General features: G+C 44.2%; 1 protein-coding gene across 4 annotated transcripts in view; it reads left to right on the top strand.

The window, feature by feature from the left end:
• The window catches only part of LOC138453575 (scavenger receptor cysteine-rich type 1 protein M130-like), a 500,179-nt gene that overhangs the window by 268,336 nt on the left and 205,948 nt on the right, over window positions 1–25,895 (top strand). For all 4 annotated transcript variants that reach the window (XM_069606566.1, XM_069606582.1, XM_069606572.1 and 1 more), the window contains one exon: window positions 9,350–9,451. In XM_069606566.1, coding sequence (XP_069462667.1) covers window positions 9,350–9,451 — 102 coding nt within the window. The remainder of the gene's footprint in view (window positions 1–9,349; window positions 9,452–25,895) is intronic.

The following is a 25,895-nucleotide window of genomic DNA, read 5'->3' as shown; positions in this document are numbered from 1 at the left end:
TGCGAATTTCTGACAACAGCAGACCGCCACTGAATATTCTGGTCTCTTGCATACACAATAGAGGGCTAGTTCTGTACCCCAAAACAGCACATCACCCCAACTGAGATGTCAGCACCGTGGATTAGTAAACTTTAAGGTAGATTCCTGCTATCAATACTTTGCTTGTCATAACATTGCATCCCTTAAATACAGTTGTATCCAGGGACGGACTGGGCCATAAAATTGTATCGGGCACCAATGAAAAAGTGGCCCACGGTTGCAAATGGCTATTCATTTCTTTTGTGACACTGTTGGAATTGTAACCAAGGGGGAGTTTTTTGGATAAAGTGTGATGCAAATTGTGCATTTTAGAGAATATTTGATCAGCAACACAGGTCATAATTACTAGCCGCAAAGTGAATTAACTTATTAAACTGGCCAAAAAAGTGTCCCACTTTGAATAAAATAACTGGCCCACACTAGCATTTTATGTTTTTGGTTCGCCATTGGCCTATTGCCCTATAGACCAGTCAAGCCTGGTTGTAGCACATGTCATGACGATGGGACCATTCTGGGTACCTTCCCAAGCACACCAGAACTTGACAAGAATGTTGGAAATCAAATTAACTTTCTTTCTGGTAATGCCCGCGATCACTTGTCCTTATCGCAGTTTACAACTAAACCAATTAAATAATTACTAAACATTTTGAATCAACATAATTGTGTCTTTTTATTTTGTAATGCTTAGGAAAATAATTGAAGTACTATTGTATAGTTCCACGCACCACGCAGAAGTACCTGTGAAGTACCTCTTGGCCTCGTATGCTGGTGGAGTAGTGAGAGACTTATTGTGATCAATTTGGAAAAAACACTTATTGTTGAGAAAACGCTGTTTCTTGGGCCACAGCACAGCATCATCTGCTGAGGCCACGCCCCTTTGTTGTGAGGCCAAATAAACAACCGTGCGTGCGCACCAGCACATGAGCACCAAGCAGAAGTACCTGTGAAGTACCTCTTGGCCTCGTATGCTGGTGGAGTAGTGAGAGACTTATTGTGATCAATTTGGAAGTACGTGTCAACAAACACCCTTCACAAAGACTCTAAGTGGACATTTCGGTATTTCCCCGTAATTTGTACTAATTCTGCTGTATTTTTTTGTTTAGTAAACGCTGTTTCTTGGGCCACAGCACAGCATCATCCGCTGAGGTCATGCCCCCTTTTGTTGTAAGGCCATATAACCACCCGTGCGCATGCACCAGCGCGCGAGTACCAAGCGGAAGTACCTGTGAAGTACCTATTGGCCTCTTTGCCGAGGTGTCGAGGAGGAGAGGTAATTCGCGGTCCTTCCGGCTTAATATTGCAGGGCAATATGCAGCCACGCACGCTCAAAACAGATATGCCGGTAATAATTGGTAACCGAGCGGTTCAGGGTGAGAGGATTCTTGTGACCCCCGTCGCTCGACAACGCACTGCCAGTATTGTATGTTCAACCCACACCGCGCATGCGGACTCCCTCTAAAAGAGTGGCTGCATCCCCGAACATTGGTAATTGTAAAGATATACGAGCATTTTGGAAAGATGCTCGTGCAAGAATTGCAACAGATACTAGTTCTGGGGTGGGGGTGGGTACTCCAGACACAGCGAAAGCAACAGTGATTTTGCCGCCCCCTACTACAACTAGAGATACATTTCAGTGGGCTCTGGAGTCACCTGCAATACCGATGGCAATCAACCCCGGTGTTGCAATAACAACTAATTCAGACTCTCTATCTGATTCAATCCCTATAACAGGAGCATCATTATCAACAAGGGCATCATTATCCGATACCCTTCTGCTAAAGGCGCTTCCACCAACGGCAAAGCCACCTACATCTGAAACGGTTTAGCGGCCTAACACGGACGTTGCAATCATTGATTTAGACCCTGAAGGTTCAGTCGTTTCAGTACAAATTTTGCCAGATAACCTGTCTAACTCTCCTGTGATGTTTTATTATCCGGATGCTGCTAATAGCAGTTCTGCATTAAGCATCTCGTTCATGCACCCAACGCCTAGGAGAGCGCACAATTCACTATCAAATGTAAATGAGCCGAATTTCGGCTCACAAAATGATAGGTTGTTAGAAGTCACCCTTCAAGCTATGAACCTGGCCATACAAGCGTTGGGCAAATTATTTGAAACAATAGACGCCAAATTAAACAATCAGACAGGAGTCTTGGAGAATATGCGAATCTGGCAGGAGTCACTTGGCCAGCAACTGAGTACTAAAACTATTTCTCAGTTGCCATGTGAAATCGCAAAAACAACTGTGACAACGGTAGCGTGTCAAACACTGAAACACAGTGAATTACAGTCACCAAGTAAGTTAAAAAAAAGCAACCACAGTATTACCGTGCATTGATAAAGTAATCTTTGCCATAACAGAACCTGTACAGGTTCCTCCCACAGTGGAGTCTGTACTAAAGGATGCCCCTAGCTTGGCCCATACCATAGCCCCAAAAATAGTGCATACCATTTTTAATCCAGGCAGAGTGGGGCAACTTAAAAGCAGTTTCCCTTGTAAGTTATCTAAAAATCAGAAAACAATAAAACGTTTGGTGGGATCGGGAACTAAGCAGTTCTTCAAGGCCATTAGTATTCCACAGAAGAATGTTACAATTGCCTCCCAGGCGATCAAAAAAATATATAAGCAGCAACCACTACTCAAGGATAATGGGTGTCAGGCAAACAATGGTGCGAAGCAATTGGATTATGCCCCTCTAGATGAGTTAGTCCAACAAGTGAACAATGGAAACATTGAGAACCGTCTGAAAACAGGGGCTCATGTATCCACCGAATGCCCCAGAGCGGCAAATGTTGAGCTGCCGCAAGCAAGAGATCATGAGGCAATTGCTAATCATAGACAGGAGATACGGAAAGCCGTTGATGCCTATATGGCTGGTCATATGATCACAGATTTATTCGGTGCGAGTAAGGCAAAGGGACAGTCAGTTGTCGTAGAGGAGTCCCACCAGGATGCTGTTTTATAAAGACAAACTGAATCGAGGAGTACAGTTACAAAGACCCTCAGCAAAAAAAACAACTAGCCTGGGAGATGGGGGGCCTCGGCAAGCCACACATATTGGTGACTCACTGCCCACTCCTCCCAAATTGAATATTGAACCAGCCGTAGCAGTGAATAAATAGCAGTAAGTTAAATGGGGGAACAACAGTTCAAACAGTAATGGTTTAAACATCACAGCAGAAGTACTCCAACGAATTGAAATAGCTCTAAGGAACATCAAACTCATAAATAAACCCCTTACTTTGAGCGATGTACATAACGTTATCAAAAATGACAAACTTAGCCCCCCAACTAAGTTAGAGGGTAGGCGACTAGCAATGCATTCTTTGATTCTTGAATGCCGCCATCTCCATGTGTGCAATACGATCTCAATAGGAGGTCGGTAATGGCCATCTTTTCTGATGTAGCACAGTTAGAGGATATAACTTCATCAGATATCGACTGTGTGGAGTTCACCAATGATGGTAGGCTGAATTTAGTCAGACTATGGTTGAACTCACGGGTGGTACAAAATGTAATTTGGTCAGCAAAAATGGCTGTATATGAAATGGGTTTTGAGCTAAAAATAGAGTCAACACCACTCATCCACTCATAAATCATACATCAGACAAAAATCATAAAAATGAATCCAAGGCGAGCACGTCCCAGAGTCTGTTGGACAAAGTGTCAGAACAAAAAGTCAATCTATGTCAATGCAAATGTTGTCGGGCGAAACAATAACTAGACATAATAAGTCAAAAAAAGACCATCACGCTGTTGATTTGGAATACAAGAGGCTTTAGCCATCTGCTCATCAACGATAGCAGCAATTTGGGAGCAGCTGATATAATATTATTGCAAGAAACGTGGCTCACGGCTGCTCCAGTATGGGACAACCATGACATTTATTTAAAACCTGCTTATAAACCAGTATCTGGTTGACCCTCTTCTGGATTGTTAATCGCTATTAAAACTATGAAGAAACATCATCAGAATTGTGGGCCATGTCAAATAATCATATGATCATGGTGAAGGTAATGATCCAAAAATCGGGGTATGCAATTTTGAATGTATATTGGAATGTGATTGCAATACCAGAGAATACATTCTATAAAGATCTAACTATGCTACTAGATTTGGTGGAGCTCGATCCAATGGTGACTTTTCTAATTATAGCAGGGGATCTAAACATCAACTGCTGTGAGGAAAAAGCTTGAGGAGATGGAGCAAGAATACCTCAATGGAATTTGTTCATTAAGTACCGCAACCTTCACATGCTAAATGGTATGTTCATAGCAGACATACCGCCTCAGGCAACATGGAAAAGAGGGAACAACCATTCTGTAATTGAATATATATATGTGAATGACAATTTGTTACCAGCTTTACTGGACTTTGAGGTTAGAGACTCCAAGCTAAGTGATCACAACATCTTAGCGATGACATGGGAGAGTGAAGATCAAAGCCCAGAGTGTGCAAATTCTCAGCGAGGAAGCTATTTACTTGTCAATCCTGGGTTGAATCGACTCTGATGGTCGGAGGAGGGTTTACAGCACTTTAACCAATTCCTGGCAAACTCACACAGTGAGAATAGTTGGGGAATGGGCTGCCTAGGAATAGAGTATAGCAATACAATGCAACTATTCCGGCAGCATAAATCGAATTATAACAAACCAAAAGCTAAATTCCACCTCCACTCATTTGATCAGGCCGTTAAAATGAGGAAAACATTACACCATGCTGAATTGAGGAAAGTGGCTCACTACCCCTCGGACCTGAAGGCCAGTCAACTAAGGAAGATTAGGAATCACTATGTAAATTGGGTAAAACGACATCGAGCACGAATGTATCAAAACGATGGTGCTAACATGCTGAGCATTCTCACAACCAAGAATACAGCAAAAATGTGGTCAATCATTAATCAGGTTGCATTGGGTTCACAGATCGCGATTCAATCAAGCGCAGTGAATGAACAAAGGTGGATACAATACTTCACTGATCTGTACTCTGTACCCCATGGCAGTGTAAGCTTAGACTCTAGCAAGCTTATGCAAAAATTCCATCTCAACTTTGATTGTTATGTCTCATTAAAACAGCAAGCAACTCAGGGGCTTCGGGCCCTGATGGGTTGTAGAATCAAATGTTGAAATCGCATCCCGATCTTTGGGCCTCCATATTATTTAAGATATTCTCAGCTATAAATCTTGCCCACACATTGCCAAAAAGTTGGACATATTCAATCACTCTCCCAATATTTAAGAAGGGTGATCGCCAGTTGCCTAGTAGCTACCGACCCATCTCATTGTTAGATGTCCCGGGTAAAATCTATGGGAGGTTATTGCTAAAAGAACTAAATCTATGGATCACAGAGAATCAACTAAAAGATCCATTTCAAGCGGGATTTGTGTCAGGAATGGGGACTGTTCCAAATATCTTATGTCTAAACCTGATCAAAAAGCAATACACTGCACAGGGTCAAATGAATATATACTACCAACCAGGGACTATCTAGCTACATTTTATAAAACTGGGTCTACCTCTGTGAACTGTAGATTTTGTAAAGAACTGCAAACACCAGAAACTTTATTCCATCTAATTATGGTGTGTCCGATGCTGAAAGAAAAAAGTGAACTATTCAGAAGCTTCTTTAGAATTTCGAATAAAACAGTGACGACAGAAGAAAGATGGGCTAATCTTCTAAGAGGAAATGATCAGTGGCTAATAATTACAAAAATCAAATTCTGGACTGAGATTATAAAATGAGTAGAAATGCACAGAGCAAATGAAAAAAATGTTCTGTTTTGTTTTTTATTCTTTTTTAAAAAAATATGAAAGTGAAAAAGAATTTAATGCAAAGTTTGTAAAATCAAACCAAACATTTTAATTAAAAAAAAAAAAATTGGATTTGCTTTCTTCTCTTTCCTGGCTCTTGGATTTTGGATTGTGGACAATGGACTGCCTTTTGTATCTCCCTTTCGATTTGACTACCTTGATATTGGAACATTGGAACTTTGGCTTTTGGACATTGGACCGCCTCTTTGATTCACTCTTTGTATTTGGCGTTTTTTGGAACTTTGGAACTTTGCCTGTGAACTCTGGACTGCCTTGTGTATTGCATTGTGGAACTGCTCCCTGGATTTGGTGTTTCTGGCCTTTTGGCCTTCCCTGTCCCTATCTGCGCACTTGTGCCGCCCAGGTTCGGTTCCCCCCTTTTCCTACTTGTTACTATCACATCACCTATCAATACCACTGGTATGTCATAGAGGCGGAAGAGGTTGGGATAGGTCAGTGGGATTCCTTTTGCGATAGTTGTGTACTTAAATTGTTTTTTCTTTCCAGCTACAAAGTGTCTGGCGGGACCAATTCCTGTTCCACCGTTTGCCCTATTGGTCAGTTAGCAATTGTGCTCGGTAGTTCTCTCTGACTGGCGAATAGGGAAGAAGGTTGTTAGTTCACATGGGAATATCTGTGACATAAATTCACACATTACCAGCCCCAATGAAAACTATGGTTAGCTAACAATCGCCTATTGCTAACCCTGAAGGTTTGCTACAAGAACTGGGGCATCATCTTTCTCATCCAAGACCTTTAACCTCTGGAACGATTAACCCATATCCCTGGAAGAGATTGATGATCACTTTTCGATCCTCACACTGCTAAAGATCCTTCTAAGTAGGCCCTAATTCCCTTTGTTTCTGCCATGCCTCTTTAGACCTATTGCCCAACCTTTTGCACCTTGGTATTATTCTGGGTGGTTAGATGCACACAACACACCACAATAGCCTAATGTAACTACTTCCTCAGTGAAGAGTCTTACTGAATAGCAATCATGGTTCAACTGCTGAGACTAAATCAGTGATTACACTGTTCCATATTTACCTACTTCTCAGCTACAAATGCTGGCATGTGGAAAATGTTTTACTGGTCATAATGTGCACTTTCTTTTATTTTGGAATTAACCAAACTTACGGGGAGGAGGTGCTGGAGGGGGGGGACACACACATGAAGCTATAAAGATGACAAGATGAATCAGCATAATAAGAAATATAAGAACATTTAGGGCAGCAAGGCCAAGTGGCAAGGCATGTATAGTGGAAGGCCTGCCTACTCATCTCTTCCAAAAGGAGTTAATTGAAGACATTTTACACCGCACTTCAGAGCTCGCACCATTCCTTTCTATGGTATAATGCCCTCGTTAGCTCGGGCTCTCTGAAGATGAGAGCCTGCCACTGTCTGGCATGCAACAATTCAAAGGACAAAATAAATCCAGATTCAGCGCATTGAAATGGGTACATTTTGGTGGAATTCGATTTTTGGGGACACAATTTACTCCATGTTAGGAACATAAATGGACGTTACCCATTTTAGGGGTAACTCGGAGTGCTTCCGCTATTGGGATTCCCACTGTGGTGCTTGAGTGTATCTATCAATGTTTGATTGCTGAGGCAAATAGAGGCAGATGCACAACCTGAACTTTTGTTAGCCATGGACTTGCAATGGAAGACCGCGGCACCATTCATCTAGTGCCAGAAGACAGCACTTTTTCGTCATTTTTTGTAGCTTCCTTTTTTGTGAAAATAGGGGGAACAAAGTGTAGAGATACAGATCAAAAAATAGTCCATGACACCAGGGAAAGTATCCTGAGTTAGCAAAGCTCAATTTGTCCCCTTCACATCAAACCACTTGAGCAGTGCCAGGGAAAACAGTTATGTTCAATTATTTCAAGGCAATTTAAGTCTGTAGCATTGGTTAACTGCTCGCAGCAGAGTGTGCTATGCCATGACAGTGGTCCACATTAGACCAGAAAATCGATCCATGCTGGAAGATCAAGCTGGCCCTATGGGCATCACCGTATGGCCCAGCCTCCATTCCTACACATACCATGTGTGAAGAAAGATTACAAATAAAGGTACTATTTTTTTTTTGTGTGTTTAATCATTAAAAGATTTTTACAAAGCACATATTCTTTGAGAAGTGCAATTTGAGAAGTGTTCAATTTGACTTTAGATTTAGGGTTGGTATTGGGTTCTGTACGTTTTAAATTGGTTTTGGTAGATTTGCTCTTTTCAGCGCTATGTCCAGAAGTTTCGCTGCCGCCCTGGACCATCGTGCTGAGTCACCTGCCATGAGTTGACTCCAACCTATTTGTTCGTTTACCACTGATGGTTGGGATATGAGTGGTGCCAAGTACGCCTCTCTTTCCTTAGACATTTCAGGACAAGTCATGAGGAGATGTTTGACTGATTCTGTTTGCTCCAAGTTTTCACACAGGCGACAAGTGTCTGTCGATGACTGTAATCTGATCGCCAGGATTTCTCTGGTTGGGAGAATATTTAGGTGTGCCCTCATAAAGGTTTTTCTCAGTTCCTTCTCAGGGAATTTTTCACAGTATCTCAAGGGTATTTTCAGTTTGTTGTGTCTAGGGGGCTGGTCTTTGAGAGATTTGTGGGTCAAAATCTTTTCGTTAGTGGCGATCCATTCTTGTTGCTCTATTTTTTTTTTTTACCCTGTTAGGGTTTGCGATCAGCAGCACCTCTGTGGAGGCTATTGCTTCCAGTTTTTCTTGTAGTTTTTTGACCCATGTGTTGAGAGGATTACACCCCCCTTTCTTTATTTCATCTGCTACCACCTGGAAAACCGGGAGGGAGTTTGGCAGAAGGGTTTTTCTATACAGTTGGAGGGCACTTTGTTCAACTACTGAGGCTAGGGACACCAGGCCCAGATCGCGCCGAATTGCTGCAGTGGGTGCTGACTTTGGCAGGCCCAACACCGCTTTCACACAAAGCCTTCCAACTTAGTCCAAAATTCCGGGGGGAGTGTTAGATTTGCACTCATTCTGTATGTTAAAGCTGGTACAATTTTTGATTTATAGAATTGCAGTGCTGGGATCCACGAGAACTTTCCAAATGTTTTATCTACTGCTTTTAGTTGTGCTGTTAAGTTTCTAGTTTTGTCCCACAGGGACTTCTCGATGGTATTGTCTTTCAGGGAGTTGTCAATCCAGACTCCTAGGTATTTCTATAATAAAGGTCCTATTAAAATACACATGAACAGCAACTGAAAAAAATACTGTTATTGGTCATGAATTGATTAACAAAGAGGTGGAATATCCAAATGAAAGAAAGTTAGAAATGTGTTTTCTTGAGCAGGACAGATAGAAATTGACACGTAGGGTTTGGGTCCACTCATTATTTCAAATAAGTGATACTGGACTTTAAATATAAACCTATCTTCCAGCCATGTGCAGTTTGTGATAAGTGATGAGAGCATTCATGTAGGGTGGGTTTAGCCCTACAATAAATATGTCATCATTACTTGTCTTATCACAGTGGAAGAGGAGACGTTGGGCACTTTCTTGCAGACCATCAGAAGCGATTGGATGGGCCAAACTCCACCATCAAAAGTGGAAACCTCTGATAAATCGTCATCAGGTAAACAAACAGAGCATTGTTACCCATTTCCTGTGGAGTGTGGATGCTTGTTTATTTACAGGTTCTATTGTACTACACACTTTTATCTGTTTCGCCAGGGGCAAGTGTTTCTTCTGTTTCAGTGAATGCAGCTGGGGTACAAGGCTCAGTGAATGCATTGGTTGCTGCAGTGGTCACTCAACTAATGAATGTATTGATGATGCTGGCCCGTGTATTTGTATTTGTATTTTGTATTTTATTTATTTATAAAGTGCAAAGAACCAGGCCCAGGGGCAACCGGGCGCATACTCTTGAAAACATGTTACAGCAAGTAATTACATTACATTAAGTACATTAATTACAGAATTAATTAATTACAAAGAGATTACACACAATATACGGTAATATACCGAGATGTACAGAAAGAGTACCATAGCAGATTGTAGTGTAAGTACAGTGAGGTGTATAAGCATGACCTAAGCCACACAAGAGTACTAGATAGAGTGAGGGTCTCATAGATCATGGGAGAATAGCCAAGTTTTGGCTTTGTTCTTGAAGGCTTGGAACGATGGTTCAGTTCTGATAGGAGTGGGAAGCGTGTTCCAAAGTTTGGAGGCTAGGACAGGGAAGCTCACCCCGCCCGCTTTTTGGAGTTTAAATCTAGGCAACGTGAGGCTGTGAGTTTGGGCTGCTCTAATTGGACGAGATGATGGGTGTAGTGTGAGGCGGGCAGATAGGTAAGGTGGGGCATTGTTGTTAAGACATTTGTGAGTCAAGGCTAGCGTTTTCAGGGCAATTCTTTGTTTTACCGGGAGCCAACGTAGGTCCGATCTGACACAGGAGATATGGGAACATCTCGGGATGTTTAAGGCTGCCTTTAAGGCATTGTTTTGTACAATTTGCAGTTTATTGAGGTTAGACTGGCTAGTCCCTAGGTAAAGAGCACTGCAGTAGTCAATTTTGGCCATGACGAGAGTTCTGGCGAGGGTGATGCAATTGGTCGAGTTAAGGAAGGGTCTACAAGCGGTGATACATTTGCAAGTATAGGCAGATGCTGACCTAACTGCGTTTGTTTGTTCAAGGAAAGCGTGGAGTCAAGATAGACGCCTAGGGTCTTGGTGTCTTTGGAGACCTTAATATTGTTGCCGTCGATGGTGAATGAATTGTAGGTCTGATCTAGTTTGTTAAGCTGATGGTTTGAACCTAGAAGTAGGAGCTCGGTCTTATCATCGTTAAGGCAGAGTTCATGATGTGCCATCCAAGCCTGAATGACCGAGTAGACATCATTGAGGGCTTTGGTGTCAGCTGTGTAGTCTCCCGTGATAGGGATGAGTATCTGGGTGTCGTCCGCGTAGTTAGTGTAGGAGACACCCAGATAGTCAAGCACGTCGAAGAGGGGCTTAGTGAATACGTTATACAACGTAGGGGATACACATGATCCTTCAGGAACGCTACAGTGAATGGGGAGGGGACAGCTGATGCCGTAGGTGAGAAGACTCTCATAGATCTATTGCTCAGGAATGAGTGGATCCAGGCATTGGCAGAGTCAGAGAAATGGGCTGCGGATTTAAGATGTTGGCATAGTATTTGGTGGTTGACCAAATCAAAAGCCGCAGAAAGATCGAGGAGAAGGAGAAGGGCTAACTTCCCATTGTCCTTTAGTGTATCCATCTGTGTTTTTAAATCAATCAAAGCTGATTCCGTGTCGTGTTTAGGGCGGAATCCTGATTGTCTCAGGCCTAGAAGATTTTTTAGTTCGAAGTAATCCTGAATCTGCAGGTAAGCTGCACGGTCCAAGATCTTAAGCAAGAATGGGACTGTTGTGATTGGTCTGAAGTTAGTTGGGATGTTAGGGTCGAGGGTAGGTTTTTTGAGGAGTGGGATAACCCAGGCATCCTTTAGGTTATCCGGGACAATACCTGTCTTGAAAGAAGCATTTATGAAGGCTGTAATGAAAGGGGCTAATTCATGAGATGCTTCCTTGATAATGGGTGCTGTGCAAGGGTCACCTTGGCAATTGGATGGTTTGAGGTTGTTTATGATTCCCTCTACTTCAACGGTGGTGAGTGGGGAGAAAGAGAAAGGTTTATGAGAAAGATTAACTTGATGAGTATCGAGTGTGGGTGCGGTCAATGGTTGGTCAGACTGTAAGGCATTCTGTTTGTCTCTAATTTTAGATTGGAGGGTGGCAATTTTACCCAGGAGTGCTGACTGAATATTTGAGCACCAAGAGCTATCTTTAGTACAGGAGTCGGGGGGGCTGCAGGTGTCTCAAGTTCCTTGAGAATATTAAACAGTTCCTTGGTGTTAGACTGGGCAGACATAATGCGGTTGCTGTAGGAATCATTTTTTGCCTGAAGTAGAGCTACTTTGTAGTTAAGGGTAGCTATCAGGAGACCGTCCTTATGGGCGTCGGAATGGTGACTTCTCCAATGTGACTCTGCCGTCCGTTTCTCTTTGCGTAGCACTCTGAGTTGGGGAGTGAACCACGAATTGAAGTGAGCTCGTTGTTTGGGTTTCCTCAGTTTGAGTGGGGCAATAGAGTTGATGGCTGCAAGCACAGACTGGTTGTACATGTCGGCTAAAATGGTAGTGTCTGTACAAGTGTCAGGAGCATTGTTTAGGGTGGGAAGGATGAGGGGGAGTAATTTTTCTGCAGTAATGTTCTTTTTATTTCTAGTGAGGGTGGCTGGGGCGACCGGAGGTGTAGGTAGTAAGGCTGCTTCAATACTGAAGGTGATGACGTGGTGGTCAGACCAGATGCAAGGGGCATTGGAAAGTACGCTAATATTGCAATTGGTGTCACTGAGCCAGTCAAGGGACCGCCCTTTAATGTGGGTAGGTTCCTGTATGTGGTGTGAAAATGCTAAATCTGATAAGGTATTAGCAAGGTCGAGGGCCGCAGTATCATTAGGGTCTTGGTGTCCTAGGTTGAGGTCGCCAAGAATGATGGTTTGCGAGTTAGATTTTGCATTGTCGAGTGCTAAAGCAGTGATGTCATCCACAAAGGATGTGGGTGGACCTGGGCGTCTGTAAATGAGGTGGATGGTGACCGTTTGGTTGGCTGACAGTCCGAGTTTGACAGAGAGTACCTCTGCAGATTCCACCTTAGTGCTTGGGATGGTTCTGAGTCCTAATGAGTTTCTAGAGATAAATGCAATTCCTCCACCTCTCAAGGTGCGATCACATCTGATAATGGAGTAGTCTGTGGGGATGGCTAGAGAGAGTGCAGGGCCAGATGCCGCGTGTAACCAAGTCTCAGAAATGGCGATGAAGTCAAGTTCCTGAGTCTTGATGAGATCAGCGATGTCCAGAGCATGGGCAGCTAAGGACCTTGCTTTGATCAATGCAGCTTTGATTAAACCAGCGTTGCTTTTAGACGCTGTGTTGGTCTGAGGGTGAGAGGGCATAGGTGAAGTGGGTGTTTGTAGGGGCGGGCTAAGCGTCATTGTTTTCGAGTGTAAGTTCGGGTACATAGGGTGACCCTTCTTGTCCATGAGTCTGGATCCTAGTCTTTCGTTCCTGAGAGCGATGGAGCACGGTAGGTTAGGAGAGGGCTTTTTGGCGAAATGGGCAAGCCATAAGGCCGGATCGTTAAGGTAGATGTTGCTGTTTTGCGGTGCAATACTTAGGTAGGAATCAGCGAGTCTAAGTGTGGAGTCCATGGGTTTAGTGTGCAAGGCGCTGAGTGCAGCTAAGTTGGGTGGCGGTAGGTATAACGTCCAGGTAATTGCCCACACTAAGAGTGGTACTTGTAGTAAGGGAAGCAGTGACTTTAGGGAGGCCAGGTGTAGTAACATGCATGAGGCATCATTGCCCTATGTGTCAATTTGCTTGGTCCTGAGTGTTCCTTAATTTTGCCTGTTGATTTGCTGTTTAGTGGTTGATTAATCACATTTCCTAGTGCCTGACTTAACTATCACATTGGTGACATGCACAATGAGAGAAATTCCCAGGTGGGTTTATCCTGGGAGAGACTGGGAGAGAATTGCCCATGTGGGATTGTCCTCAGAGAAAGTTATACTGACCATGGTGTCTCTTGCTATGGAAATCTGCAAATGTGTACCCTTAGTTTGGAGTCGTCCTTTGATCTTTGTCAAGTAATCCTTATCACATGAAAAAGATTTTAATTACTTCAAGTGTCTGAACCTCTGGTAGAATTTCAGTAATTAGTTAGAGAATCTTTAAAAAAGTTTACACCTAATTCATAAGTAACAAAAGAAAGAGGTTCAAATTGTCAATGGCCGCAGAACTAATTTGCGGTTTGTATAGGTGTAGACAAGAAGAGGAAGGACACCTTTTTAATTTGGGGATTGAACATAAGGTCCTTAATTGGGTAGTGTCTCATGCAATGGATGGGATGCAGAGTAACTTTTTACACCAAATAATCAAACCAACTCAGGAAGATGGCAAAGTTTTATTTACTGTTTTAATATCAATTGTCTAAAACAGGGAGTTACAACGGACATCAATGGACGTCGCAAAGCATTTCCCTCAAAGCATTTCATTAAAAAACAACACTTTTATTACAGAAACTTGTCATACGTGACGTCACACTATGTGGCAAATAAGCGAAAACCTAAGGGGGGTTGTGGTTGGCTCAAGCAGAACATCTAAGTATACTTTCTATAAGGGGTCAGGTTGGGGTTGGGTATCTGCTGTCAGGTGGAACAACTTTTGCCGACTCCTTGTGCAAGTCATCTTCAACAGTTATTAGAAATGCAAAACACCATTGGCTAATAAACTATAAGGACCTTCATTATATGGCCCTCTACAATTGGTTGGCACGCCCGTGTCCCTCTGGAACATTTGATTCACTAGCAGCATGTAAGCTCATACCCCAGGTGTCAGGAGATGGGCATGACTTTACCTCCTCACCCAATTAGCTCAACATTTCTCATCACCCATGCCTTCTGCCATGAAGATTGACTTTGAACTTGGCCTTGCAATGTATTCTCGTCTCTGGGAATGTAAGGGAGTGCGGGCACCCGCTTATCATAGTTCTGGACTGCGTGCCCAACTTCTACTTCCATCCTTGGCTCACGTGACAGGAGACCGCAATACAGCCCATTTTCCAGCAATTAATTGACTTGAATTAATAAACTTGGCACTCATGGTGTTATTTCTTAGCACCTTAACAAAGGATGATTCAGCGTCTCACGGTTTCCGTTCAAGGATAGATAACCAGTTCTTGGCTGCTGGAGTCTTGATACCAGGCCAGACAGCCCTGCTCGATCCTTCCATGCTCACAGCTGCTTTTTGGCTGTGACACAGCCCTCAGCCCTTCTCTCTATGGGTTTGAACTTACTAAAGTTGTGACACCAATGTCCAGGTTCTATTTAATGGTGGCTTCGTCTGCAGTCTATTCACTATGCATAGTCAGCTTCTAAGATTACTTGATCTACTTGCGTTTCAACAACTGTACAGTCATTGAACAGTTTGCATTTTCTTCAGTGCTCTTCGCACGTGCAATCCTCTTTTCATATTTGAAAGTTTACTTGATTCTTTACTTCATCATCAGTTTCTATAAGATCCATAAATTCTCTTCGTCAGCCAATCTTCTCAGTGCGTCATGCTCATTTCTTGTGACGTCACCAACTTCTCTTTCTCCCATTTTCATATTCCTTTGGGGATCTCCTCCAACAGATTGTCATCTCTTCAGGGATACATCTGATAGGGTTTTCTTAACAGATACCTTTCTTCGAAGATTTTCTGCGGAATAGTCAAAACTGCTGGAGTCAAACTTGGCATGATTTTCGCCCGCCAGCATCCAGACAGGAGGGGGGTGGGACGTCATGCAGAGGCATTCAGCTGCTCCTCTAGAGGGTTACTAGATGATACACTGCAGACTACTTGAATGCACTGTCCTGTAAAGAACCTTCCTGATTCCCTTATGGGCCCACCTGTGTCTGCCTCAGGCCCACCCTTATGTATAAATATTCCTTCCTGCAGTCCCCACTTAGCTAACTGAGGTATAAACATGCTTACTGCTGTGAGATTTTTTTCTTTTTTGGCAGAACATGAAGGGTTCTAGGACCTAATGGGAATCATGCAAAATACGACAGTTGGCAACTCCCGAAAGTAAGTTGTGGATGTGCAGATTCACACCTATAGGTTTGTGACCAGGCAGATTTGATGAGAGTAACGGACTAAAAGTAGAATGTGAAGGCTGAGTGTTTCCTTAAATATTCAGTCTGAGCTTGGACAGTGCTCTCTGATGTTGATAATTATATAATTAAACTCATAGTTGGATGCAGAGCCCCTACTGTATCTGACATTTTAAAAAACATTCAGTATCTTTATAATGATGAGTTACAATTGGGCAAACACCAACCAAATTTAAACAACATAAAAAGGTATTTTCTCTACTTGACCAATATAGCAGATACCTTTTTTAATCCTCTAGTGTTCCAAGAGCCATGTGTTCATTGACAGCTGATGTACTGCCAATTATAAAAACAATCAATTTGAACAAATTTAGTATCAACACCAGCTCAGCTTTTCACTCACCACATCCTTTGATAAATCATCTTTTTTCCAAGATTCTTATCTTTAAAAGTAGCTTTTTGGTTGGATGTGACACTTAAATATTTCCTATGTACATGAACACACTCATGTCTGGTGGACTGGCACCCAAGTGTGGCAGAGACATACCTATTTTAGGTTGGGGGCCTGAGAGGGCTAGTGGTTAGTCTCTGATGGGCCAGGCGGAAGTGCTCCTTTTGTGAGCAATGGGATTTCTTTGCTTCAAACAGTGGATGCTTTGAGTTGTTTCTAGTGATGTGATGATACCTGTGTAATCAACAGCCTGGAACCCTTCATGCTTAGGCCAATAATGTCATGTCTTCGATACGTGTTCACATGGTTCTTTGTAGGTTGCATAAGCTTTATTTTCCCTGATATCCACTTTCAGAGTTTTGTGCATGCAGATGTGGTAAAGTGTCCTTGTCAAATAATATCAATCAATACGTTTTGAAGTCTGTCTTTGATGTCTACAGCGATGTGAGCATATCTGCAGCTCCGTGTAAGGGAGAAAAGCTGATAAAAGATCAATGAGAGGTGATCCTGCTAGAGGGGAAGAAGGATGAACAGTGTACCCCAAAAAGCAAAGGTAGGGCTTGCAAACTGGACAACTGAGAGAAAGACAAAGGGAGCTTTCCGATGAAACTGCTGAAGAACCCTAGGAGGGATTAATTACTTAATTTCAGACACCAAAGCCATTAACAATGTCAGAGAGAGGGAACCTGTGGAGGTGATAGGAGGACAGAGGCAACACACGCTGCATAAGAGGGTGAGTGACCACGTGATGCAATGTTAACCAAGGTGAGGAGACCTTTCGTGAGAGGCAACCCAGGAGGGGAAGCCTTAATAGTTAAGGGACTGTTAAAGGAAGGACAGAGGAGGACCAATGAAGAAGGTGAAATGAAGTATTGGGAATCTCCATGAAAGAATAATTAAAGCTCTGTGAGAAAGGGAGAAAGCTTGTGCTGAATCCTGGAGCCAGGGATCAAGATAAGTTGCCAAAGTGTGTGGATTTGTCTCCTTATATTTTGAAGCTGGGAATATGGAGTAAAAGTGGCTTTTAAACCTGCTTCCATAGGACACCAAAATCGTGCACCACACCATGAGTGCACCTGGAGTTGGTGTAAACCGTATCCGACCTATCCCATGCCAGGGTACATTCTTGTGTGAGGGCTACAAGTTCCACGACTTGTGTAGGCCTGGCAGTGAGCAGTCAATAGGCCTCGAAGATGGAGTGGGGTGTACATACAGAGTAACCAGAGGGAGGTTCTCCTGTCCCATGGCTACGCACACATGTGCCGTCAACAAAGAGCATCAGGCCAGGGTTCTGCTGTGGGACATCAAATAAATCATCAGGAGATAGCCGAAGTATTTCGACAACCACTAGGCAATCATCTGGTACTCCGTCCTGTGGGGTGGGCAACAGAGAAGGGGGGTCCAAGACAAGTCAGTTGCTCCATATTACATCTGCAGCACAAGTTAGCAATTTCCTATTCTTTGTGAAAAGGGAATTGAAACCATGCTTTGTCTTCCCCTTAAGCAGCTAGACCAGCACTGAATGGGGTACTGAAAATGTGGCAGGGTGGCCCTGTACCAATTGATTGGTCTTCTCTATCAACAGGGCATCAGCGGCAGCCGCCTACAGGCAAGCTGGGAGTCCTGCTGCTACCGAGTCGAGTGCTATACTGTGGTATGAAATGGGCCGATGCTTATTACCATGCAACGGTGTTAACACTCTTTGGGCCACTCCATTGTGCCCATTTCAGTACAATACAAATGGCTTATCATATTCAGGCAGACCTATCGCTAGGGACATTTTGCGTGCTTGCTTTATGGTAACAAAGGCGTCTTTAGCATGGTGGGACCATGGCAGATGTTCTGGAGTTGAATTATAAATGAGGGTCTGAAGGGGCTTAACCATAGAGGCATACCCCGGGAACCACTATCTGCAGTAACTGACAATCCGGACCCTCTTATTTGCTTCTTGGTCTGCGGCTTGGCAACTTTCTTGATCACCACAATACGATCCGGGAATAGGTGTCTTTCCCCCGCTTAAATCACATGGCACAGATATCAAAACGTTTTTCAAACACATTTTCTACTTGTAACGTAACCAGAACAAGTTTTTTTGATATATGGTGATATCCCATTATATCACACCATTGAAATGTGCATCTTCCGGGTTTCTCTCTTTTGCTAGTGCTTACACTTTTGTGGTGCATTACATTGGGTTTGTTCGGTAGAAAAAAATATATATACATTGTGTTTTATTTTTAATGATCATTATTATTATTACTAAAAGTGTTGCCATGATGGATTAAGAGCCTTATGCATACACCTTTACTATGCTCCGAATGCCTTATAGATGCCATTATAACAAGCATTGTCAAAGCCAAAAGCCTGGTTTTGCAAATGTGGAGAGTAGGATTGAAACTGCATTTAAGTCTGCATATCTGCTACACAACCACATCATTACAATAAACTCTCAATCTGGTGGAAGGATAATATGGAAGAATAAGTATGCACACTTAGGTTTTGGTATGGTGGCTGATGGTTCATAGCATTATTAAAAGCCACATCTGAAATGTAACGTACCAGTGTGAAATCTGTGTGCTCAGACTAGCTATGAGAAGCAGTGCAGATGCCTGGCACCTGGCTATCTGCCTTCCAGTGAATGGGACAAAGGACAGGAGACTTCCCTCTGTTGTCTCTCTGGGAGGAAAGTTAGCTCCTCCCTTTCCAGGCCTGGGATCCCCCAGCAGGAGACCCCACGAGAGCCTGGCTTCAAAGCGAAAATCCCATTCAAAAAGCTTGCCTCAAAAAAGGCGTTTTCACATCAAAGGGCCTTTGAAGTGCAGGCCTAGAGAAGAGGGTGGATTGAGACAGACATGCAGGCACCGCACACGGGCAAAAGGATTCGTCATCATGATTTTTTGTGGACATCTCTTTCCTTCCTGTGTCCCACACTTCCTGCACAACAAAGCACTTTCGGTATGATGCAAGTCTGAACAAGGATTGGATGTCTTAAAGCAGCCTTGCTTTCAACCAGTTTTCTGTGGCATGCTGCATTTATAAGGAAAGGGGCTCCTGCCCTTTATTTTATTAGTTTGCACATCTTTTGAGAGAGCAGACCTTTCCAAAGTTCTTCACCAGTGAAGAATGAGTGTTCCAAGGGAAAGGCAAGCTTTTCTCCTGATCCATCTCGAGGGCACATTGGGGGTGACAGGCTGCTGGATCAAGTCCAACCACTCTGCCAGTTACAATGGTGCGTAAGACCTCATTTGAGGCGAAGGACACCTGCAGGTGTAAACCAGGGCCTTCGGGTTGGGAGAAAAAGAACATGGATACCTTTTGTCCGTGGGCCCCCGGATTGGGACACACAGCAATTGAAGAAGCAAAGCAGCTGGTTTCCTGCATTCTACAATGTCGAACCCCTGTTGTACCATCATCGACTGTGTTCAAGTGCATTCAAACCAACAGAACCTGCACTGCTCACTTTGGCACTACTTTGAACCTCTTCAAACTGCTGTTGCTGCTCCTCAAACCAATTTACTGCCTCACTGCACCAGCAAAGCTCATCAATTGCCCCGGCTTGAACATGAAGCTTGCCACTCTCGAAGCCTACGAACCACCATGCCTTGAACTGCTCGTCAAACAGCTCCTCAAACCACCAGTCTCTACGTCACTGAACTGTGCTCACGCACCAAACCGACCCTTATAGCTGGCATCAACACGCAACCTTTAAACACTGCATCAGACCATAGCGAGACTCATCTTGAACTTGACTTGATGCCTGATCCCCATCTAGATAACTGTGAATTGCCACAAATGTACATGGTTCAACCTGCTCAATACAATCTTAAGAAGCCTGGGTCAATGCTGTCAAACTGCCAGTAACTGGTTAAGGTACTATTGGAAGGCTGTAGTTCCCCTGTTCCATTTGGTGGGACCCTAGAGACTGGTTAAGCCCTCTTTTGCACCTTTTTGGCAAAAGACATATACTTTTTACCAACATTGAAGTGATTTATTGCCTTCTCCTCCTGGTTAGTATCCAGAGTGCTTGCATCATTTAATTCTACATTGGTCTGTCTTCCTTCACAGAGGTGTGCTTTTGTTAGCATTTCTGGAACTGTTTTCCTTGCATATTGGTGTGTTTAATAAAAGTATATATTTTGATAGAACCTTCACTAGACATTCCTTTATTTTGGAGGGTTGTACTATTGCTGTGTGTGCTGCTACTTTCTTACGTTCACTGCCCTCTGTGAGAAACCTGAAGGTGTCTCCCTCCCTAGTCCCTTGGGATCTGTCATCCAGGTGGCTAGGACACGGCCATCAGTATTGGATCCAGTTCTTGGGGGTAGACCAGTCAGGGAGGATTAACTGCATGGGGGGTCCTTGGGAGTGGAAGTGGGACACTGACAGGTGAGACGCGGTATCCCCCTTTTTATAACACCTTTTCCAATCCTACCACGTAGGATACTCAGAAACTCTACCCCCTCCTTTTCCGACACAAATAATTTCACACACCCCAAAAGTCAATGGACTAACACCAGAGCTGTTTACCTGAAATGTCCCAATGCAAGGGTCAGGCAAAATCAGGCAATTGACCAGAATCACACGCACCTGACGGCCCTTTTCCTTTCCCACAGGGAGAAAAGGTGGAGCACGAGAAGACACTATGAGCAAGGCACACCACACGGCGAGAGAGCTATCCAAGCACAGTAGTTCAAGAGGAGGAGAAAGGTGGTGAGAAACGAATGGGTGACAAGGAGAGAAGCGTCTTTGCCCTTACCGACCCAGCCCCACAAAGCCTCTGTGAAGGGAATCATGAGACAGCGAACAGTAGCCAGCGTTTCTTGCAGCAGATGTCAACAGTACACAGAGGCCTCCTACACTGATAATCAGGACAGGGAGAGACTCTTGCTACTGTGGTACCGTCCTTGACTCCAGAGAAAAGAAAAGCCAAGCGGTTCATCACAGCCGGTGAGCTGAGGGAAAAGCCAATAAGAAACCGAACTGTGTTGAATGAAAGATGAAAGTGGCAAATTAAAGAGAAATCAAAGAACTGTTAACTCTTCAGGGGAGATCCAGCTCCAGAGTGGTCCGGCACCACGTGGGTGCTCACTCGGGAGGCTCTACTTAATTGCCTTATAGTTGAAACTAACAAGACCAGAAGCCCATAGGAGAGTCACAAGGAGGAGGTCAAAGCGGTCATACAGGGGTCTAGTAAAATCCCCTATACAGTTGAAAGGCTTTGACTGGCACGTAATTGGAAAGCTAAGGGAGACAAATCCTGCATAGTGAAAAAGGAGAAGGAACTGTGTGGTTGGTAAGAGCGAACCAGATGGAGGGATGCGGACAGGAAGGGGTGAAGCATGATGCCCCAGTGAATATTGTGTTGACAAGAGTGGACCCGACAGAGGGAGGTCAACAGTGAACTGATTAAAAAAAACATTAAGACTTGTGAATGGGACAGTTGAAATCTTTTGGAATAAAAGCCACAGTGAATCCGACGGAGGGAGGCTAACATTCGAGAAGGGTCTGAGCCCCGAAGAGGGGAATCCAAGGGTGAAAAGTCATCACACAACGTACATACGGAAAATAACCTTTGGTTAGTAATTTTGAACACATCAGGTACTCGGAGGCAGGAGACTTTTTGTAGAAAGAGGCTTAACCACCAAAGGTCCTGATACGTTAGAATGGAACTGTAGCCTCATGCTGGGAAAGCTCAAGAGTGTGCTGTGCTCTGGAGTTCCGCCTTTTCCCGTGCTCAAAACGTGGGGAAGGGAGACCCCCGGCTACCATATCCTGACTTATCATTTGTGAACACTTCTTTCTTTCTTATGAACCGTATACCACGCTCTTTTTGTATTTAGTTGTAAGTATTGGCAATAGGTTCTTTTTAGTATAGGCCCTTTTATTTGGCAAGATGCCACTAGGACTGCCTTATTATTATTTGATGGTCGTAGCTTGCTCCCATTTTATATTTAGGTTTAGATTAGGCTTTTTTCCAACCATCCAATACAGTTTAATAAACACCCTTAAACTGTGATCACTTGTGTCTGTTTTACTGTTGGCACCATGAGTTCCTTGCACCTCTTAAGAGTGTAGTCTACCCTTGGCACAGTTTACCATAAAAGGCAAAGGAAGTGTATCTCTTATCTCTGCTTGGTTTACCTTTATGATAGGGGATCATTGCTATTTTGTAGACGTGTGAGGTCAGAGAAAGTAGTTTAGCCACTGCTCATCCTTGTATGGGCGGTAATCATTTTGTCACAGAGGCCACTTCATGTTGCTGTCCGGATGTAATTGTAAAAATACCCAATGGATCATATTTCTCTCCAATCCTTCCTCAACTTCATTGGCATTCCATCAACAAAAGAATTGAATTAAAAAGTGTATGCATTACTCATAAAGTCTATCAATATTTCAGCCCCATGTTCATAACCTTTAAATGTTCATGCACTTACCTACCTCTCCTCTGCAGCACCGTACTCCGGTGTCCTCCGGTGTCCTCCGGGGCTCCCCGCTGCTCCTGGATGTTGCAACATTAGTGGCGGCTTCCTTGGTGCTTGGCCGATACAGTGCAGTGGTCACGGATGATGCATCAGAGAAGGCGTACACAATGATCACATGACGCCATGGTTCTCAGGTGACTGAGGATGTCGCTACCCGGAACAGACTCACATTGGGCTATTTAAACTGCTCTTGCATGCTTTCCAGTGCTTCTCAGCTGTTTTGGCAGGTGGCATTTGGATTTGCTTTCTTCTCTTTCCTGGCTCTTGGATTTTGGCGCGTGGACAATTGACTGCCTTTTGGATCGCCCTTTGGATCTGGCTACCTTGATATTGGAACATTGAAACTTTGGCTTGTGGATATTGGACCGCCTCTTTGATTCACTCGTTGGATTTGGCATTTTTGGAACTTTGCCTTTGAACTGTGGACTGCCTTGTGTATTGCATTGTGGAACTGCTCCCTGGATTTGGTGTTTCTGGCCTTTTGGCCTTCCCTGTTCCTAGCTGCGCCCTCATGCAGTCCGGGTCTAGCTCTACCTTTTCCCTAGCTGCGCCCTCGTGCCACCCAGGTTCTGTTCCCCCTTTTCCTACTTGCTGTTATCACATCACCTATCAATGCCACAGGTATGTCATAAAGATGGAAGAAGTTGGGATAGGTCAGTGGGATTCCTTTTGCGATAGTTGTGTACTTATATTGTTTTTTCTTTGCAGCTACAAAGTGTCTGGCAGGTGCAATTCCTGTTCAACGGTTTGCCCTATTGGTCAGTTAGGGATTGTGCTCTGTAGTTCTCGCTGACTGGCCAATAGGGAAGTGTTATGACCAGCCCTTGGTCATAGGGTTCACTCATCAAGGACACTCAGGATACTCAGGACAGGTATTCTTAGTGGTTACTTTATTAGATTCATAGTTACAGGATCAGATGTCATCAGTTAATTGAGAGATCAAGAGGAACAAGGGATAGGAGCAACATTCCAGGTAATCGCCATCCCCTCCTGCAGCTGTAGTGACGTCATGAGTCACACAGCGATCTCCTCACACGAACGATGTCTCCAGCCCCAACGGCCCGAAGGACACCGCTGTGCTCATGGCATGGTTCCCTCGCCTCACCTCTCATGCCTGGCCTCACATGCCTGGCAACAATAGTCCCAGGGGCATACAGCTCCGCTAGCCCTTCACCTCCAACATCAGCAAATGTGAAGTGGAAAACAGAAGGCACAATTTCGCTCCCTTTTTCTTTTTCTTAAACGGCACACAAATGCTCCACTGGTACCCATGCCACTTCTCACTCTCCAGCCATGGGGCTCCCCTGCAGCCCTCTGCCCTCGGGCAACACCATGCTTTTGAAAACGATGCTGGACAGCCTTTACCATAATCCCGGGAGCACCAAAGCACTAAATGCAGCCATCTCTCAGACAGCCTCTTTAATCCACAAGTGTTCCTTCTGGTCCTGCCTGGACACCGGAAGACCACCCATGTCCCAGCATCCCCTTGGAACAGGCTGCCTCATTCAGCCCTGGGTGGTGGGTGCTAAACAGTCCATGGGATCAGTGGGCTCTCCCTTTCTCCAAACAGTCTCTTTTGTCCTCTTGCCTGCACCCCCCGCAGCAGAGTCTCTTCTCCTCTCTCACATAACATCACACAGGTACCACCTTCTCTTTGCTTTCATGATGTCCACTCCAAGGTCCTCCTACACCATACCTTGGAACATCCTCGTCGCCAATTGTTATGACCAGCCCTTGGTCATAGGGTTCACTCATCAAGGACACTCAGGATACTCAGGACAGGTACTCTTAGTGGTTACTTTATTAGCTTCATAGTTACAGGATCAGATGTCATCAGGTAATTGAGAGATCAAGAGGAACAAGGGATAGGAGCAACATTCCAAGTAATCGCCATCCCCTCCTTCAGCTGTCGTGACGTCCTGAGTCACACAGCGATCTACTCACACAAACGATCTCTCCAGCGCCAAAGGCCCGAAGGACACCGCTGTGCTCATGGCATGGCTCCCTCGCCTCACCTCTCATGCCTGGCTTCACATGCCTGGCAACGACAGTCCCCAGGGCATACTGCTTTGCTAGCCCTTCACCTCCAGACTCTGCTGCGGGGGGTGCAGGCAAGAGGACAAAAGAGACTGTTTGGAGAAAGGGAGAGCCCACTGCCCCCATGGACTGTTTAGCACCCACCACCCAGGGCTGAATGAGGCAGCCTGTTCCAAGGGGATGCTGGGGCATGGGTGGTCTGCCGTTGTCCAGGCAGGTCCAGAAGGGACACTTGTGGATTAAAGAGGCTGTCTGAGAGATGGCTGCATTTAGTGCTTTATGCAAGAGGAGGAGGTGTTGGGGTTGCTTCCTCCAGGTGAGCTTGAGGTGTGTTTGTTTGTTGTAGGAAAGGAGGTGTTAGGCTTGGCTCTTATGCTTGCATGTGTGCTGTGCCAGGATTGATGTCATCATCAGAATGTAGGCTGTGAGTGTGGAGTGTGAGGTTAGAATGTTTGGAGTTGAATTGGTTCTATCCCAGAGTTACAATATGTGAGCCTGAGTGGTGGGAGCCAGTGGGCTCAATGTCCCTTGTTCCTCTTGATCTCTCAATTACCTGATGACATCTGATCCTGGAACTATGAAGCTAATAAAGTAACCACTAAGAGTAGCTGTCTTGAGTATCCTGAGTGTCCTTGATGAGTGAACCCTATGACCAAGGGCTTGTCATAACAGGAAGACGGTTGTTAGTTCACATGGGAATATCTGTGACATAAATTCACACATTACCAGCCCCAATGAAAACTATGGTTAGCTAACAATCGCCTATTGCTAACCCTAAAGATTTGCTACAAGAACTGGGGCATCATCTTTCTCATCCAAGACCTTTAACCTCTCGAACAATTAACCCATATCCCTGAAAGAGTTTGATGATCAATTTTCAATTGTCGCACTGCTAAAGATCCTTCTAAGTAGGCCCTAATTCCCTTTATTTTTTACAATGCCTCTCTAGACCTCTTGCCCAACCTTTTGCATCTTGGTACTATTCTGGGTGGTTAGATGCACACAACACACCTCAATAGCCTAATGTAACTACTTCCTCAGTGAAGAGTCTTACTGAATAGCAATCACGGTTCAGATGTGTTGCCAAACTTCAAATGAGGTAATGCTGAGACTAAACCAGTGATTACACTGTTCGATATTTACCTACTTCTCAGCTACAAAAGCTGGCATGTGGAAAATGTGTTATTGGTCATAATGAGCACTATCTTTTATTTTTAAATGAACCAAACTCACTGGGAGGAGGTGTTGCGGGTGGTCAAGGAGGGGGGGGACACACACATGAAGCTATAAAGATGACAAGATGAATCAGCATAATAAGAAATATAAGAACATTTAGGGCAGCAAGGCCAAGTGGCAAGGCATGTATAGTGGAAGGCCTGCCTACTCAT

Source organism: Ambystoma mexicanum, chromosome 1p, assembly GCF_040938575.1.
Source record: "Ambystoma mexicanum isolate Mex_15411 chromosome 1p, UKY_AmexF1_1, whole genome shotgun sequence".
Lineage (NCBI taxonomy): Eukaryota > Metazoa > Chordata > Amphibia > Caudata > Ambystomatidae > Ambystoma > Ambystoma mexicanum.
This window is presented reverse-complemented; position numbering and strand designations above follow the sequence as displayed.